General features: G+C 39.6%; 1 protein-coding gene across 3 annotated transcripts in view; it reads right to left on the reverse strand.

Annotated features, from left to right (window-relative positions):
- MCTP2 (multiple C2 and transmembrane domain containing 2) overlaps positions 1–19,664 on the reverse strand; it is a 241,187-nt gene that overhangs the window by 121,265 nt on the left and 100,258 nt on the right. For 2 of the 3 annotated variants that reach the window (XM_041752071.1, XM_041752069.1), the window contains exons 9-10: positions 12,020–12,184; positions 9,711–9,841 (exon numbers count right to left, since the gene is read on the reverse strand). In XM_041752071.1, the coding sequence (XP_041608005.1) occupies positions 9,711–9,841; positions 12,020–12,184 (296 nt within the window). Of the gene's footprint in view, positions 1–9,710; positions 9,842–12,019; positions 12,185–19,664 lie in introns of those variants that run through there. The other variant, XM_041752072.1, reaches the window with a different exon arrangement.

Raw genomic sequence — 19,664 nt, forward strand, 5'->3', positions numbered from 1 at the left:
CATCAAGTATTTCTACCAGAGACATGTCACAAAAAAAGCTATATCTTTTTAAATAATCCTCTCTGCTTTGAATAAAAAAAAAAAATTTTGTGTAACAATAAAGAAGCTTTTAAAGTTTTCTACCATGAAAATAGGAGTTCCTGAATATTTTTATTTCATAAGCAAGTATGGAAGTGAGGAATTTTGGTTGGAAAGAAAGAAATGTCAAGTCCTTTAAGCCATTTCTACAAAAATTAGTACCCACAAATTTTTAACAAATATAGTTTAGGAATACATTGTTAAGCATTATTTTACATTGTTATGTGTACTTTCATTGAACAAAGCTCTTTCTTGTGGAAAGATAAATGATCCAAATTTGTAAGAATTTTTTTTCTGGTGGTCACTTTCATTAGTCCAAATTAGCAACAACCTATTTATGGCACAATCATCTTCTGTCATTAGTAATGACAATTTATTTTCATCCTTTGAGTTTTACCTTGCTGTTGTAGCAGTGGTTTTGTTTTTTGAACAACCAGAAGTTACTTGAAGACAAGAAACAAATAATATTTGGGAGTTAAAAATGATTCATACAATAAGTTTTTATCAGGTAATTCAAAATGAACCTTACATTAACTCTAAAAAGTCATCTAAAAAGACTGTGAGCAATATCAGCATTTTTATAATAACTGTGTAAACTTTCTCAGTGCCTGTTTCAAGGCACAACTCATCAGAATCATGTACCAGGCAAAATGCAAAGTAAAAGCTGGGTTTCTTCTCAGAAATTACACATTTCCACAAACTTTTTAGCCATTTCTCTCCCCTGTGAAACTTTTGCACCTATTCCATTTCTAAAGATTATTTGGATGTTGAAGAAAGAACACCTGTATGAAAACAGCCCTGCCTATTTTAGATAAAAGAGCCCCAAAGACAACAGATTGGGGATCTCTGCAGAAACTTAATGGATTCTACATGCTCAGCTAACTAATGAGTGGATTCAGCCAAATACTTTCACTTCCACAGTGACTTGAAACAACAAATTAAACTGATATATCACCATCATGTCAATCATAAATGTTGATCCTTTGGCACATGGGTTATGACCCAGCCTCTGAGGGTCCCTGCCCCAGTAGGCGAATTGATACCTTAAGAATTAGGGATTTTTTTTTTACAGCTACCCTCCCTACAGGGTGAACAACTAGCTCCCTTCTAATGATGTTTTTTTGTTTGTTTGTTTTTTGTTTTTTTTAGTAGGCTCCACACCAAACGTGGGGCTTGAATTTACAACCCTGAGATTAATGGTCACATGCTTTACCAAAAAAGCCAGCTTGGCGCCCCCTCTAAAGATGACTTTCTATAAACTTTTTACAACTGAGTTACCTTCTGCCTCTCTTCTACCCACCTGGCTTCCGCATTTACTTCCACATTCTGGAAGAAGGAATGAATTCCACACAAAAACCTCTCCTCTAGGCTCCCAATTTACTCTATTCCAATCTCAGTCCGCAGAGTTCCAGCTCATCCTCATGTCTGAAGGAGAACCAGAAGCTCTGGAGGTTATCCAGAGGCTGGACGAATTATAGTAACTCCAAGCTAGGAAGAGGTACTGCATTATCAGCAAAAGCAGAAGAAAGAAGTTTTAAAGAGGATTTGTCTCATGCAAACTGGTGCAGCTACTGTGAAAAACAGTGTGGAGGTTCCTCAAAACATTAAAAATAGAACTGCCTTATGATCCAGCAACTGCACTTCTAGGTATTTATCTAGAGAATACAAGAACACCAATTCAAAGGGATACATGCACTCCTATGTTTATAGCAGCATTATTTTCGATAGCCAAGATATGGAAGCAGTCCAAGTGTCCATTGACTGATGAATGGAAAAACATGATGTGGTTATCTATTTGCAATGGAATATTACTCAGCCATAAAAGATGAAATCTTGCCATTTACCACGACATTGATGGAGCTACACATTACAATGCTAAGTGAAAGAAGTCAGTCAGAGAAAGACAAATACCATATGATTTCATTCATATGTGGAATTTAAGAAACAAAGCAAACAAGCAAAGGGAAGAAAAAGAGAGAGACAATTCAAGAAACATACTCTTAACTGTAGAGAACAAGCTGATGGTTACCAGAAGGGAGGTGAGTGGGGAGATGCGGGAAATAGGTGATGGGGATTAGGAAGGGCACTTGTGATGAGCACTGGGTGATGTATGGAAATTTTGAATTACTATATTGTACACCTATCACTAACACTGTGTATTAACGAACTGGAATTAAAATAAAAACTGCAAAAAATAAATAAAAAATATAAAGAATTTGTCTTTCAAAATTTCTGGTATCATCACCATAATACTCACCGAACCTCCTGCAAAAAGGTACGTATTGTGTGAACAAACCATCTTTTTTTTTAGATTCAAATAAAGATAAGTACTCTAAAGTCCATTAAGATATAATAGATAATATGAAAGACATTCATGAAAGACATTTTTAAGACAAAAGTTTTGAAAGGATAATTTAGGTTGTGTCTTCGTTTGTTTTCTAAAGGGTATCAGATTCTTCCCCGAGAAAATACTAAACGATTTAGTTGGTCTCTTAATTCTCTTTTGGTGCTACTGAAGCACCACAGAATCTGTTGTTCTTTCTCAAGGCTTTATCTGTTTAGTTACCTATTATGGACACAGTGTAGGATGAGCCCCTGAAAACTAGGAAAGAGATTCAGCCCAGCTTCGTGGGCAAATTAAACCACCACCTACTCCTCCCTTCTTTCTCATTCCAATAAAAACTGTGGACTCACTGTCCAATTCTAGAATTTTACAAGTGATGTTACATATTTATTTCTCTTCCATTTCGAATCTTCTAAATTTCTTCCTAAACTCTACACAAATGGCAACTTTTAGAAGCATTTATGAAAGCTTAGCTTACTGGTGTATATGCAAATTTTCATTGAAAAATAAACTCAGTTTCCAGGTATAGGATCTAAATGGCTCTCATAATGAATTTTTCAATTATCACATCAATTAATAAATAAATAATAAGCACTTAAACTACTTTTTCTATGAAAGACCATAACATAAATATTTATAGTTGATGGAGCATATGCTCTTTGTTGAAACTACTCAAGCCCGCTTGTAATATGAAAGCAATACTAGACAATGTAAACACATGAACAAGGCTGCTATCCAATAAAACTTTATTCAAAAACAGGCAGCCATCTGGATTTGGCCCATGGACTCCAGTTTGCTGACCCCTGATCTAGAGGAATGTTAATAATTTGGCCCTGGTGAATTACATCAATGTCAGGATCTTAAAAATTTATAAGGTTGGATGCTGATAATACAAACACACTGACAAAAGCATCAGGGAAATTGACCTAAAAATAATTTTGAAAGCATAACGTGTATTTTTTTATTTTATTTTTTTTAAGATTTTATTTATTCATGATAGTCACACAGAGAGACAGAGAGGCAGAGACACAGGCAGAGGGAGAAGCAGGCTCCATGCAGGGAGCCTGACGTGGGAGTCGATCCCGGGTCTCCAGGATCGGCCCCGGGCCAAAGGCAGGCGCCAAACCTCTGCGCCACCCAGGGATCCCGAAAGCATAACGTTTAAAAATTATTTTTTATTCATTTAAGAAAGCCCTACATCCCACGTTGGGGCTTGAACTCATGACCCCACAATCAAGAGTCACATGCTCTTCCGACTGAGCCAGCCAGGCATCCCTAAAGCCTCACTTTTAACTCACTGTAGCCCAAGAAAATCTGGCAACATAGCCAAGGATGCCCTGAATAAAAACGGACAACGCATGATACTATAAAACTGTTCTTCCTTTCTGTTGGGAACTATGTGGAAGGCACACACTCAGAACATCTATGTAATTAATGAGCCTTAGCAAATTAGGTTTGTTCCTGGGGCATTATCACACAAGGCAAGTGATGGTGTCTGGACATTCAGAAGGTATTCCATGCTGGCCCTTAGGTCACCAGGAAATTCTCACTCCAAAATCTTGGAATAAGAGCCCCACCACTGTAACCACCTTCATATTATGGAAACAAAATAGCAGAGTCCCCCATGCATTTGTGTCTAGAGAGGAGCCACCATTGTTCCCTTGCAGGAGGATGGAATTGGGTGGCTTTGTGGCCTCATTTCTGTTCCCCTCTCTGGTCTCATCTCGTGACACCACCCATCCTTCTCCTTCCTTTCAAGCTTCTCATTCCTTTCAAGCCTTCTCTCTCCTCTCTTGACCTTTGTCCATGTTCCATCTTCCTGGAAGTTCTTCCTCCAATCTCCTTGTCAGGCTAACCCACCCATCATTACAGACTCCAGATTAGACTTCTTCTCTTCCAGGAGGCTGCCTTCTGCCACCCCCAATCTCCTGCCTGCCTACTTGTAACAGCCCCAAACTTTTTAGTGTCTGAGGACAGCATCCATCACTGTCACTTCCCACTGAATCCCCAGTTATCTTTGCAGGCTATCTAGCACATGACGTGATCTGTATTTGCTAAATAGAGTGAAGGAACAAACAAACGAAGGCCTGTGGCATAAGGAAGTTCAAAGTCAAAAAATCCAAATGACAGAGGCAGTGTTTTTTCTGTTAACCAACTATATACTGTGCACTAATTCCTCCCCTACAGAAGAAAGGATGAGAATATATTTACTAGGTGCCTCCCAAATTGAAAAATCTATGGTTCTCTTCACCTGAAGAAGACAAGGACTTAATTACTAGTTTTCTTCCTCTGCCACAGGCAAATAGTACGACTATCCTCTCCAGCCTCCAGGCAATTAATATGCTGATTGAGCATTGTTTCTGACTTCCCTTCTTGTCTTTCTCCATTAATTGGGCAGCAATTTCATGTTTTAATTCAACACATAATTTTGCAGTATCAGTCACCCAAACCTGCTCAAATTTCACTTGCCATGATAGCTTTTAACCTCTTATTCATTACCATAATTCCCTGTTTTATATTACAGACTGGTCAGCTTTTAGCTTAAATGCAAGGGGCAGAAAAGAGTGCTGTAGTTTTAAAAGCTGTAAATCTCAGAGGCTAAGGAATGGGGTGAACACGAAGAAAATGGTGAATGTGTCAAGCCTGGCTGTAAAAGCAGATCGACGACATGTGGTGCAATTTGTCCAGAGAAATACTCCAGCCCCACTTCTCCACCACTTCAGAGTCACTATTAAACTGGGAAAATGTCAGAGTCACTTTCCAAGGCACTGTGTGGGGCTGAGGGTTGACTCTGAGGCAGTCAGGTTAAAATGGACTCGAACATTCTCATTTTTAACTTTGAAACTAAAGCCTAGAAATTCTATACCTGGGTGGCTCAGGGGTTGACCATCTGCCTTTGGCTCAGACCGTGTTCCTGGGATCAAGTCCCACATCAGGCTCCCTTTGCCTATGTCTCTGCCTCTCTGTGTCTCTCATGAATAAATAAATAAAATCTTTTTTTAAAAAATAAATTCTATAGCAGGTTAATCTCTATAATCAATTTGAAATGGAAAATATGCTGTAAAGAAAGCAATACAATTGTTTTGAAATGGCCCAGGTTTACAATGAGACAATCTATATTTACACTCTTGTCATTTTGTTTAAAGGTTGCAGCAGGTTCCACTTAACTTTATTTCTTACTCCCTCAAAATGTTCACTATCTCTGGACCATTGATGGACTTTAAAACCAGAGACTGGTTTTCTTGTTTTTTTTTTTGTTGTTGTTGTTTGTTTGTTTGTTTGTTTGTTTTTGTGTGTGTGTGTTTGTTTTTTAGTAATTTTTCTGTTTCATTTTGATTTGTTTTTGCTCACAAATAAACACTGGAGTTGGTAGGCACTGTGGATCACCAAATGTTGGATCTGTTTAAGCACCTTTATGTCACCTGCCTTGACCCTCTTGGGAGTGACTCAGTGGAAGATTGCAGGGGAACCAGGACACAAGTGGATTTCAGAAAGCTCCAGGTGACTCAGGAGAACCTGGAGGACCATGAGGCAGGCACATGTCTGAACCGTCACCAAGCTAGCAACCCACCAGTGCCAATGCCACTGCTCAATCCTTCCTTCAACAAATCTTCCTTCAAAAAAATCTTCCTTCAACAAATCTTCCTTCAAAAAATCTTTTGCACCACATCCTAGAAGATTGAAAACTTCTGCTAAAAAAATTCAAAAAGTCTAGGGCTCCTAGGCAGCTCAATCAGTTCAGTGTCTGACTCTTGATTTCAGCTCAGATCATTATCTCAGGGTCATGGGATTGAGCCCTGGACTGGACTCCACACTCAGCACAGAGTCTGCTTGAGATTCTTTCTCTCTTTATGCCCCTTCCCCTACTTGCACTCACTTTCTCTCTATAATAAAATAAAAATATAATCTTTACAAAAAGTTTGTTTTGAAAAATATATGTATACTGAATCTTACTAGCCATATTTCTTTCTCTTGAATTGTATAATTTTAGTTGCAAATGTATGGGGATCTATTGTTGCCACACAGAAAAATCTCAAAATTAATAGTAACAATAATATCTAACATTTGAGTGTTCAGAAAAGACCTAGGTATCAGATAAACACTGTTGCTGACCGTCATGAAGACCCTATAAGTTGGTCAGGACTTGCATGGACCCACTTGCATGGATAGAAAGCCCAATTTCACAAGCATATTCATTGCCCAAGGTCCCATAGCTAGCAAACTCTCTGGTTCAGCAAGCCCTGAATTTGCAACTCGAAGCTGGTGTTCCTTTTCTCATGTCAAACTGCCTGCAAACGGAAGCTTCACTGATGAGAATTTCCTCAGAGTGGCAATGTAGGGCTTTAAATTACTGGCATCAAGGTGTTAACCAAAAACAAAATATGAAACAGGTCTTAAGAGACAGCTATGACTCATTCACACTGTCAAAGAGTTGCCTCATGCAAAAAGGTATTTCCCAACCATGGGGAGATAAAATAACTGAGCCTTAAAATTACAACAAAGAAGATGAAATGAGAAGAAAATAAGTGAGAAATTTAAAGTAAGAAGGAAGAGTACATAATAAGCCTGTGATATGAATATGCCAGCAGCACCTCCTCTTTCACTCTGAGAAGCAGTATATATTTTTAGGGTAGGTTTCACCCCAACTGGAGGTTGACTGCAGGGTAATACTGTATAGCCAGCTCCCAAGAGATGCTTTTGTTATTTTTATACATTAGGAGAGGAAAAAGGAAAAGGATACCAACAAGATCCTTTAATATCCATGAAAAGGAAGGACATCATGACCTCCAGGACAGGTACATATGTAAGTTACAAACAGGAAATAGCTAAAATAAATGAATACTCCAATGACAAAGCGTGGAAGAAAAGGGACATCTTATTTTTTGTGGCTGTGTAGAAACTTAACACTCATCTGGAAAAGCATTTCCTATTATGTCAAGGAAACATGACAGCACAGTGATGTGTGAAATGAGAAGGGCATTATTCTTTGCACCTACTAAAACAATACATTGGCCATTCATCACTGGAAGCCCAAATCCCCATCACTCAGATAATGCTTTGGGACACAGAGTTCTCTGCACATTTGTGCATTTCCGCAACTTATTCTTGGCTCTGTGGGCTAGCACAAAGTTTCTAATCCTGCTGCCATGGGTGTGGTAGGGCACTGGTATGTCACAGTGGTGACAAGTGTCAGAGGTATGGGGAAATGTCTGAATTATCTCATTTACCCTGTGTAGGCACAAGAAGGAGAGATGAGACCAGGCTACAGTCATCAGATAGGCAGTATCTGCAGGATGACCAGGGGAAGACCTCCTGCAGGAGCCAGAGGGTGTGACATGGTCCAGTTGGCTACCCTACAGCACCAACCTGGCCCATGAGGTTGCCAATGAAGCAATGACTGCCACCTGTGGGATGAATACAGTGCTGGGGACAAGCGGGCTGCACAAAGCAATGCATCCAGGTTTATGTCATATACTAATGAGCTAAGGTCTCAACTGGTGACATGCTGTTCCCCTGGAAGGTGTCTGGATATGTATGATGGAATGTGGATGTGTTGTGTGTATATTTTTCACACACTAACTGGGAAAAGCAACGGGTATCAGGTGGATGAGATTTACTAAACATCCTGCAACATGCTAGACAGTCTGACGGAATACGGTGTCTCCATTGAGAAACACAGCAGGAATGTTCCATGGGTACCACTCCCCACTCATCCATCTCAGGAGAGCTGCTGATGAGAGATGGAGTGATGAGAGCAAGAAGAGCTAGCACTCTGTGTGCCAGACACTGTGCTCAGTATTTTACCCAGAAAAAAAGAGTGCACAAATACTGGGTTAGCTGGGTCTCACCCCATTTCTGCCTGTAAGTACCCCACAAATGGAAAAATATTAACTTCTCTGGGCCTCTGCATTTCCTTGTCAGTGAAATGAAGGGGTTCTATTAAATGAGTCATTTTCAATTTTTAGTTTTTGGCAATAAGAGTTTCCTTCAGTTAGAATCCCAATAGAGAATAGAGGTAAAATTTGAGATACTCTGGCCTCAGGACAGAAGTTTTAGCAGACCTCCAATTCTCCAAGGGTTGAGCCTCAGGCATCTCCCTGAACTCAGGGTTCCAGAGACCTTGGTATGAAAAAGATGAAGACAGCTGGTGAGAGCCCTTTAAATGCATATATCCTAGATTTAAGATCTGTGTACAAATTATATGTATATGGGATGAACAAAAGTAGTGATTTGATGGAAAGATACTGGGTCTTGGAAAGCACAGAATCCTAGCCCTGGCACTTGCTGCTCTGATGTTCATGGCCAAGTCATTTGTAAGCCTCTTGCACTCTATTCCCTACTCCACAAAATAGGAATAATGCTGCTAACTTGCAGGACTATTTCAAAGATCAGAGATGAGCTTTCCACTACTGTCTCCATGGTACTTCCCATGGGCCAGCCACAGTGCAGGCACAATTTCATTTAATAGTACTGCACAATAAGGAAGCTATAATATTCATGGTATTGCTCATTATTTATGGGTGAGTCCCTCAAATAAGGACATTGAAAATTTTCCCATCACCTTGAGACACCTAGCTTCATATTCTTACTAAATTATATGGTATTTTGCTAAGTAGCAAAACCAAGATTATAGGGAACACTGGAAATCTATACAGTTGATTACTGAACAATGCAGGGGTCAGTTGTTCTGAAGTCCTGGCACAGTCCAAAATCTGCATCTAACTTATCACTCCCCCAAAACTCTACTACTGGATAGCCCCCTGTTGACCAGAGGCCTTGCTAATAATATCAACAGTTAACACATATTTTGTAGGTCATCTGTATTCTCACAATAAAATTAGCTAGGGAAAAGAAAGCGTTACTTAAAAAAAAATAATAACGAAGAGAAAATTCATTTAAAGTACTGTACTTCTCAGAAAAAAAAAAAAATCGCGTATAAGTGAACCAGTGCTATTTCCTAAATAGCTTGAGAGGGCTCAGTATCTTTTTTTTTCCCCATTTTTTTTTAATTTAAATTCACTTTGCCAACATATATACACAGCATCTTTTTAAAAAGGATACCCAACACATACTATTTTCTTCTGTTTTAATCAATGGGAAATGACATTTACAGGTTAAAAGAAAAATTCTTCCCTAGATTAAGGTTCAGCTAACTTATGGCTCCCAGGGTGCGGGTGTGAGGTTTCACTCTATGCTCAAACAGATCAAGACATCCTATCTGCCCAGCCACATGCAGAAATAAGCTCCACACACATTTCCCACTAGTTAGAAAGCAGAGCAGACTCACGTGCCCAGACGCTCCTCGTGCTTTCTGCTGTCCTTTCCCCACACTTCAATGTCCAAAATGCCCATCCTGTCAGAGAAGTAGTGAAAGTCAAACTGTTCCCGCCACTGCGGATTTGCACTCTTACACAGTGTCTAGAAAACATGCAGTTATAATATTTATTTTCTTAAAATGCCATTCATTGCTACAGCAGCTACATACATTCATTTCATTTCTAAACTGCGGGAGATGGTGATGGGATGCCTCTCCCTTAGAAAGTTAAACTTTCCGTTTTGGAACGAAAGGGGCTTGGAGGTTTCAAGGAATTGGCAAAACCGCCCTAACCCATTTAGCTCACCCACAGATTCAGTAATTTATTCAGCAAGTTAGAGAGTAACCCCACAAGAATTACCCCACAAGGAACCATAAATTATATATATATTATAGACAGATAAAACATATCTCAGTAGACATTTACAGTGGCTCTCTTACAAAAGATACTACTAATTGGCTAATCGAATGCAAGTAAGTAACATTTTTATTAGCACATCCATTCAGTGCTGGCTTGAGAAGTATATAAATTAGCAGTCAGAGGTGTTCATTAACATCTGTCCGATGCCTTGCACGAGAAACCCATAACTTGTGCATTGCTGCCTGTTTTAAAACCTGAGTTTACTGAATCCAGTCACTTGAGCGAAAGAAAGCTAAGAAGCCCCACTGCTGCCACACTGAAAACGTAATCAGCCCCGTTTGAAAACTCTGCCAAGTGTTTCTATGTTCTCCCAGTGACTGCGAACCGCTTATGTGTTTGATCCATTAAAAATGCTTTTTTCGCTTTTGTTTCATTTACCTAGAGATTGAATTTGTAAATAAAAATGAGCAAGAATGCCAGGCACTGACAATCAGGCTCTAAAAAGACTGCATCAACTATTAAATCTGAGCGTCAAACTATTCCTGCAAGGGAAAATGGGGACAACTCAGAAATCGGCTGTAGCCAGCATCATGTAGTATCATTTAAGCTCTTTCTCACACTGAGCTTAATATATCAGATCACAGAATTTAGAAACCATGGGGTGAAAAATATTCGACCACAAATTAAATGCGATATTCCCCAAGGGGGACTGTAGCAAATACTAGACTAATTCTGCACTTCACCTTAGTCCAAAGGGCTAAGTGTACTTAGCGATGAATAATTTTTCTATAAATCCTTAGCCTGACCCTGGCAGATGTGTTCACTCTGGGTACATTCGCTGTGAGGTAAAGCCTGAAACTACCTGATTAGAAGAATCGCCTGCCTAATTCTGCTGTAACTCGCCCAGAATTTTTCACATTTCTCCAGAATGATTCTCCGGTGTGAGCTTCAATTCTTTACTCGTGTGGTGGAGTAAGTGATGTTTAATGTTTGATTCTGCACTGAAGAGTGTGCAGCAGAGACCACCTCTTGCTCTCTAAATTATTTTCCAACTGCATGTGTCTGCATGTGTTACGTCCTCTACACTACAAGCCCAAATTACAAATATCCTTGGGTCTATTTTCAAAATCTTCCACCAATGTTTGGTTTTTTTTTTTTTTTCTATGTGGCTTTTGGCAAGTGATTTAACTTTCAAGTACCCTAGTTCCCCCAATCCATAAAACCGAGAAAATATTCCTGTCTGACTGTTATGTAAAACAAATTCATTACCATGGTTTGGAGACTATGGTTTTTGAAATAAAAACCACACCAAATTACTAAGATTAAAAATTAAGTGGAATTTGTTTCAGGAGAGTAAGATGATTGAGTTTTAAAGGCAGCTAAAAAATGCCATTACTTTTATTCAAAACAAATCTCTAACACTTCAGTTTAAAAAAAAAATCACAGCAAAAACAGCATTAAATGTCTATTTTTTGTGTTAGTACTAACAAGTAAGAGAAAGCAAAGAGTATATGATTTTGAAAATATTTTTCGTTATCTCGAATGTTTTCACCCAAATATATTACATGATTTTATTTTTGTAGGACTTTGAAAATATTTAGTTATCCCTTTACTGTAATCTATGAAACAATGTTTGCTTATTTTCAAACGAAAATAAATCATGCATCCAAAATCTATTATTTAATAAGCCTTCTCTAGCTCCAGTTACTATATTAAAATAAATTATGCTAAGCAACCCAAAAGGTATATTAATTGACTGCAGCTATACAACTATTTTGTTGTCTGGAATGCTCCTAATAGTTACGAGGGCAAAAAATAAATTTCTCCTCTTTTTATGAAATTTAGAGTGGAAAACATTTTATTTTTTCAGTTCCTTTATTGTGAAAGATCTTGTTCTTCTTAAGGAATTGACAGAACTTACCTTACTTTTATACCTCTGATCTCCCAGTTTTAACTGGACAAACATCTCTGTCATGCTTCCTCCTGAGACATTCTTCCCTTCCAACAACGTTATACTTATAATCCCGTTCCAGAGTTGGTTCTTTTTCAAGGACTCTGAGAGCCGCAGGTTACGTATCAAAGAGGACTAAAACAAAGAATGAAGATGACATATAAACTTGCTGATAATTCTTGAGTGTGACTTTGGTGATCACAGGAATTCCAGCTTTCAATATGGGATTATGAATAGCACTCCCTGACTGGTGAAAGTGTTATTAGTCTTCATTGATTTTGCAAACCTGCAAGCACAGTTATATGATTTCCTCCACAAGCACTGGACTTGTAACAATATAGTGAAGGATGATTGGGAGAAACACTTGGATTTGGCACTGGCCTACTATACTCCCACCCAGATGTGCTCCTTGGTAGGAATTCCTCATCTGGGCCTTCAGTTATTTTAATAGTAGGAAGGGAAGAAAGGCATTCTGGGAAACCGAGAGAAGCATAAGGCATTGCTTTTCAGGGAAGCAAAATACCTCTGGGTATTTAGAAATAATAGTTTTGAATTTATCTTTCACACTCAAATCTGTCCACACTTCCCTGTATTCCTTGGGCTACTACTAAAAAGCCCAACACCACTGTGAGAGTCACAATTCCACATACAGCCTGCAATCAGCTAGCCAGCCAAATAAGCTTTGCAGATCTGCAGGGAAGAGGAAGATGTATAAAGCATTTAGCACTGTGCCTGGGATCCAGTAGAGATTCAGTAACTGTTAACTTATTTTCTTCCTTTTCTAAATTATTATACTCATGCACACTCACACACATCTTAAATAGAATATAGAAAAAAGCAAACATCCCCTATTATTAAATTATAAGGAGGACAAGCACATTTTATTTATTTTTAATTTCTATTATGTAAATTTTCAAACACACACAAAGGCAGAGAGAATGGTATATACATCTCCACATACTTATTCATCTGATTCAACATTTTGCCACTCTGATTTCATGTATCCCTTCACTATTTTTCTCCACCTGAAATATTTGAAAGCATATTTGTTTTTACATAAGCACCATGCCATGATCACACTCCACAAAAGTAACCATAATTCCCTTAATATCGTTAAATATCCAGCCCATATTCACATTTCCCTTAAGGTCTCAGCCATGTCTTTTTTATGGTTAGTTTGTTTGAATGAAGATCCCCACATGATCCACATGCTGCATTTTGTTGGTAGAGTTCATTTATGTTCGCTGTTCAATACATGAAATGGTATGATCCTAGGCTGCTTTATTTGAAGGAGAAATAAATGGACTGGAGAATGTAAATGGCATCAAGCACCATAGTAAAGCAATGAATTTCTAACACTATATATTCATTCCTGTCATCTACTCAATATATCTTCGAGATCATTTCGACACCAATTCGCTCGGACACCAGTTAGTTACAATCTATCACAACAAATGGTATGTCAGTATCATATTAATTATATACCAGCTTACCTCATCCAACACGTGTCACTCCACCACTTTTAATAAATGATGCAGCAATGCCACACCAAGTATTTAGTTGGTCATTTTATGACTTCCTTAAACAACACACATTTAAGGAAATCTACATTTTCAAACTTCACACCTGTGCTGCCTTTCTCTTAAAATGCAGGCACATGTGCACAGGAGTTTTGGAGGTGCCGAGACAGAGCAGGGAGGGCGCATGGGATTTAAAAAAAAAAATCCCTTTCCTCGGGACAACGTGGACAATTCTTCCTTAACTTCTGTTTCCAGTTTGGTTGTGGATAGAATATATTCAATAATGAAACTTAAGGAAATCAGTAAAGTTAAGCAATTTCATGTTAATAACACAGTCTATATATAGACACATATATAAACATGTATGCACATGTGCTTATAAATCTGTGTGAGCATATAGATCTGGATACACTGAATACATCTTATTAAGTACACCAGCTGAAAACTTCTATCTTTAAAAGGAAAATGAGATTTTGATTCATATATCCTGTTACAATTCTTTTTTTCTTTTAATTTCTTTCTTCTTAAAGTTTGACTTGCCAACCAACCAGCTAAAGCATGACCTGTCCCATGGCCATGCTTCAAAGTTCCGACAGATATATTCCTCCCTAAACACTGCAACTATTTCAAAATCCTTTTTATAAAGAAGGGAGTAATGTCCACATGGGATCAAAGGGCATCGTACAGTCTGGCAATTGCCTAAGAAAAATGGCAGCACTTCCATGAAATATGCCCTAAAATAATTTTGTGGCTTGGTATGTCCTAATTTCAAATTGGATGTTTATCTTGGAAAGGCTTCTATCTAACTTGTCCATAAAACAGCCCCACTTAGCTCTAGGAGCTCTGTGAAAATGGAATCCAAAGCTGGTTATTAAGGGGGCCGAGAGATAGGTTCCATATGGCGGAACAGCATGGGAGGGCAAGGCTAAAGCCTCCATCAGGCTCGGCTTGGCTGGAGCTCCTGATCTATCCACGGACACTCGTTGCATTACACCATAACATCTGGATTATTGCTTGTAATGTCCCTGGGAAATATCCACTTTCCATCAAAGCCTTTATCTATCTCAGTCGGACTTTGAACATTTTAGTATTTAACGCAGTCGTGTTTGATGTGACTGACTTGCTCTTTGCTGTCCAAGATTTTTTTTCCCCTTACTAAAGGCAGAGTAGGAAAAGTGAACTATTTATTGCAGAGTTCAGAGATAGACAAGCACAGAGGGCCTTTATTCTACTTCTTTTTGCCTCCATATTTCTGCAAAAGCTGCTACAAGGTTATGTCCAAATAAAGTTTCGCCCATGAGCAACATATTCTGGGGTAGGGGAGTGATTTAAAGAAGTGTCTTAATTACTTTAACGTTTGTCTTCAGTCTTGGACAAGAGATGGGGCTTGAGAGCAGAGTCAGTGGGGGAGGGACAGGTACAGTTGGGGCCATCCTGTGTGTGCTCTGATACAGAGTTGGGCTCCCCAAATCCTTTGCACTCTTCAAACAATCCCTGTCTCCTCACAATAAATCTACTCCTCTGCACTCACTCTGTTAACTCCATAGCTCAGGTTTTCATGTCTGTGCCTGAGCCTATAAGTGAAATTTGTCATCTTAATGCAGCTTGGAATGTGAAAGGAGAGAAGGAAATGACCCATCAAAGGAAAAACCCACCCCACCTGAGCTGAAACAAACACCAGGAGATAGAGCAAAGTTTCTAGGTCCTGACCCTAATTTCTCAGCCGACATAAAGGATAAAATATAGTACACCAGGGTTTTGTTGTTTTTCTCCTTCCTCCCAAAGGATCAGAACCTTTCACTATTCCTATGTTGTTTCATTCATAGGCGCTTTCTTCCTCAGCCCCCAATCCACCAAATCCACACCCTTTTTCTGAACAGAAATCGTTACTCCCATCCAAGGCACACACATTAGTTATTACCAGTGAATACAAGGTGTGATATTTAACTTAGAAACGTAAGTGACTTTTGAGGCACCTGGGTGGCTCAGTGGTTGAGCATCTGCCTTGGGCTCAGGGCATGATCCTGGATCAAGTCCTACATCAGGCTCCCCACAGGGAGTTTGCTTCTTCCTCTGCTTATGTCTCTGCCTCTCTCTGTGTATCTCTCATGAATAAATAAATAAACTCTTAAAAAAAAAAAAAGCCAAGGATCCCTGGGTGGCTCAGCAGTTTGGCGCCTGCCTTTGGCCCAGGGCATGGTCCTGGAGTCCCAGGATTGAGTCCCGCGTTGGGCTCCCAGTGTGGAGCCTGCTTCTCCCTCTACTTGTATCTCTGTCTCTCTCTATATAAATATATATCATGAATAAATAAATAAAATCTTTAAAAACAAAAACCAAAACAAAACGTACTGACTTTCATGGGGCACTTGGGTGATTCAGTTGATTAAGCATCCAACTCTTGGCTCAGGTCATGGTCTGGTCTTTCAGGGTTGTGGGATCTAGTCCTGAGTTAGGCTCCATGCTCAATGGGCAGTCTGTTTCCTTCTCCCTCTCTCCCTCTTCCCCTCATAAGTTCTTGTTCTCTCTCTCTCTCTCTCTCTCTCTCTCTCTCAGATAAATAAATCCTTTAAAAAAAAACATACTGACTTTCAGGAAAATGGAAAGCTTCAGCTAACAATTTACTTCTGGGTCATGACAATCCCAGGGAGAATGCAGGCAGGGTAAAAAGGGAACAAAGGTGAAGATAAGTACTGTGGAACTTTCACTTCCAACAGTAGAGAATCTTCAAGTTTGTGATCTAGGAACAGACTTTCAAAACAGTGAACAGGCTATCATTCCTAGGACATATAAAATGGATTACAGCTTGGCCAGATGCTTTATTTGAGGATTCTAGCCAAGTGGCATGCTGGGAAGATGGTGATGTGGGCTCCAGTCTCTTGGCATGACTGCAGAAGAAAACCCAGAAATGACAGACATGTCAGTGAGGTGTCTCTTCTCTGTCATGGGCCAGGAAGAATGGCGGAGAGGTTAGGAGAGAAGAAAGATCTTGAAAGGAGTAGCATGCAGTCCAGGAGCTGAGGCCACAGCCTGTAGGCATCAAAAGCAATGTTACAGCTGGCTATGCCACACTCCAGAACAGACCATGCTGACCAATACCACAGGACGATTATCCACAGCACTCCCCTGGGTGGGACAAAATATCAAACAAATTTTAAAAACAGAAATGAAAAGGAGGGGCAGTGAGAAAATATTTTTGTAAGACTTTTCTAGGAAGACCTACCTACTAGGTGCCAATTACTGTGTGGATCCTTTTTCTATGATCTCAGTTATGGGAGTATAAAAATATATATTCTGACACCACCAGTGCATCCTATTTTGACTCTAATTATTCAGTTTTCCTAAGTCATTGTGAGAAAGGAGGTGTCAATGGAAACAAATGCATGGAAAAAAATAACTCTGTAAGCTAAATGAACAATAATACGAGATTCAGCTCTGCTGGCATTGCTTAGAAAAGCTACGGGAGAATATTCAGTCTACAAAAGGTTTCCCTGAAATATTCCTTCCAAGCTTTTTTAACATGTAAAACAACTGTTCATTGTCAACAGCTTTTATAGCATGACATGAGAAGATCCATACATTCATGCAACAGGCTCCCAGAGAAGCTCCTTCTTGGCAGCTTCTTATATCACCCGAAGAGGATCCTGTAGGCATAAATTCTCCTAGAACCACACAAAAATCTTTGCATAAGCATATAAAGAAAGCCTTTTAAATTTCCCACAAGTACATGGACATGGACCATGAGATTTAAATTTGTACATGAGAACTAGATTATAGTCCCAAGAATAATGAATAATCTGTAGGTTGTATAGACACATTAGCTATAAAAGTTTTACGGGAAACTTAACACTTTTCACTGTGAAAAAAATGCCATTGCTCAATTTTTGAACTCACAAATAAAAATTAAATTAAGATTTTTAAAATTTTGATACAATCTATGAATACCTACTTCTCAGGGATTAGGACCAGGAAAATGCTGCTAATGCACTTTCTGTCGTTAAAAACTAAAGTGAAAAAAAAAAAAAAATGAAGGCCACATGATTCAATAGGATTTTCTTTTTCACCCTAACCCCTAAGAAGTTTGAAGTTAAATGTTGTCTATGCCTTTCCTTCAGGGAAAATACTTCAGGGACATGCCTTTCTAGGACTGTCCTACCTCCCTATTAGTGAAGCAAGCAAGGCACTCACTCTCAGGCTTCTGCAACAGGCAGGTCTGGCTCCTAAATCCCTTCCATTGTTTTGTGTTCCTGGCACAGCTCTTGCTTCACCCTATTCCTAGTCCTTCCTAAGATTTAGCAGCACTAGCTACTGGCCTATGAGGTCTATGCTTCTCACACTGCTAGCTTCGTCTGCTCCTCTTCCCATCCAACACCCCATATCAGACTCAAGTCTATGCCAATGGTTCTCAAACATGCACATGCTTTAGAATCTCATGGAGAGCATGCTAAAAGATTGCTGGGCTCCATCCCCAGAGTTCTCATTCAAGAGGTCTGAAATGTTGGTGGGGGGAGGGTCATGAATTCACATTTCTAACAATTTCCAGGTGATGCTGATGCTGCTGGTTCAGGGACTCCACTTTGAAAACTCAATTGGCTGAAGCCTGATAATAAATGCTTTGGAGCACCTGCCATGGACTACATTATTTTATATAATCATATCTCAATTCACTTCTTCCTCCCTCTCATTTGACAAGATTCACTGCAGTCTTTCTCTGTCCCCAGCACTCAGCCCACCTGCAAAGCTAGTACAAAGTCTAACCAGGCCCTCTGAATACCCCTACCTACCTCCCTACTCGCTTGTCTCCCGCTGACTCAGCAATCATATGATGGCCATGCCCGATTCATCTCTGAATCCTCAGGACAGTATTCCAGCCAACATAATATATGCTCAGTGATAGGCTTTGGGCCAAAGTAGACTCTTATGTCACTGCGAGGAGACATTCGGTGAAAAGTTTAGGAAGGCTGTAGCTCCACGGACACTCTGTTTTTTTGGTCTGGATCACACACAAGGTTGGAGAATGCCAACAGATTCATGGTCTTAACCTAGCAGGACTGAGGCCCCTGGAAATGAGGAAAGCCTTAGAAGTAATTCTGCCCAGGATAATGCTGATCTAGACTTCATAACAAGGGAGCAGAGGCATCAGGGTTCAGATATTTGGCCCTGGGCCCATGCAGTGTGATGTCTAGGTAGATGATAGTAGACAGATGCAGACATACAGACAAATAAATTAGGTTAAAGAGATACAGACAGATCTATAGACAAAGAAATTAGGCAGATGAGATTATATAAAGACATATAGATTTATAGGCTGCCTTCATAGATAGATAGAGATAGTTACATAGATTCATAGACTGCCTTCCATAAGTCCTAGATGTCAGATAGAAACAGAGGGACAGACCGAGCAAAAGGAATTAAAGAGAAGAAAAACCAGAGAGGGTAGAACCTAAATTCATGCAGAACCCTCATCATGTGATGCATGATTCTTATAAAGAAAATGACAATTTTAGGGGCATCTGGGTGTCTCAGTGGTTGAGCATCTACCTTTGGCTCAGGTCATGGTCCGGGGCCCTAGGGTCGAGTCCTGCATTGGGGGTCCCTACAGGGAGCCTGCTTCTCCCTCTGCCTGTGTCTCTGTCTCTGTGTATCTCTCATGAATAAATAAAATCTTAAAAAAAAAAAAAAGAAAAGAAAATGACAATTTTAATAGCATACAAAAAAGCCAAAAGCAAAGGCTTAGCTCCTATAGGTTGCATCAGAATCCAACAGGAAAAGTGAACCACTCCTGGTACTGAAACTAGAGGGAATATAATGCAGAGAACTGGTGTCCCAGGTATAGGATGACTGAGCGATCAAACAGACAGGGCCGAGAAAAGCTAAGGTAGGCCACAGGAGGAAGCCCTCGCTAGCACTCTCAGGCTGGAGCGGGGGAGGACAAACTTTCCCGGCCAAGATCCACAGAATAAGTCTTCGGGCTTCAGGCCATTAGGTCTCTGTGCCAACTACAATATAGTGGCAACTCTGCCCCTGCCAGTTAGAGACAATGCGTACAGGTAACGGCTGTGTTACAACAGTACCTGCACAGATGTAGGGCTGGATTT

The sequence above is a fragment of the Vulpes lagopus genome, chromosome 4, assembly GCF_018345385.1.
Source record: "Vulpes lagopus strain Blue_001 chromosome 4, ASM1834538v1, whole genome shotgun sequence".
Taxonomy (NCBI): Eukaryota; Metazoa; Chordata; class Mammalia; order Carnivora; family Canidae; genus Vulpes; species Vulpes lagopus.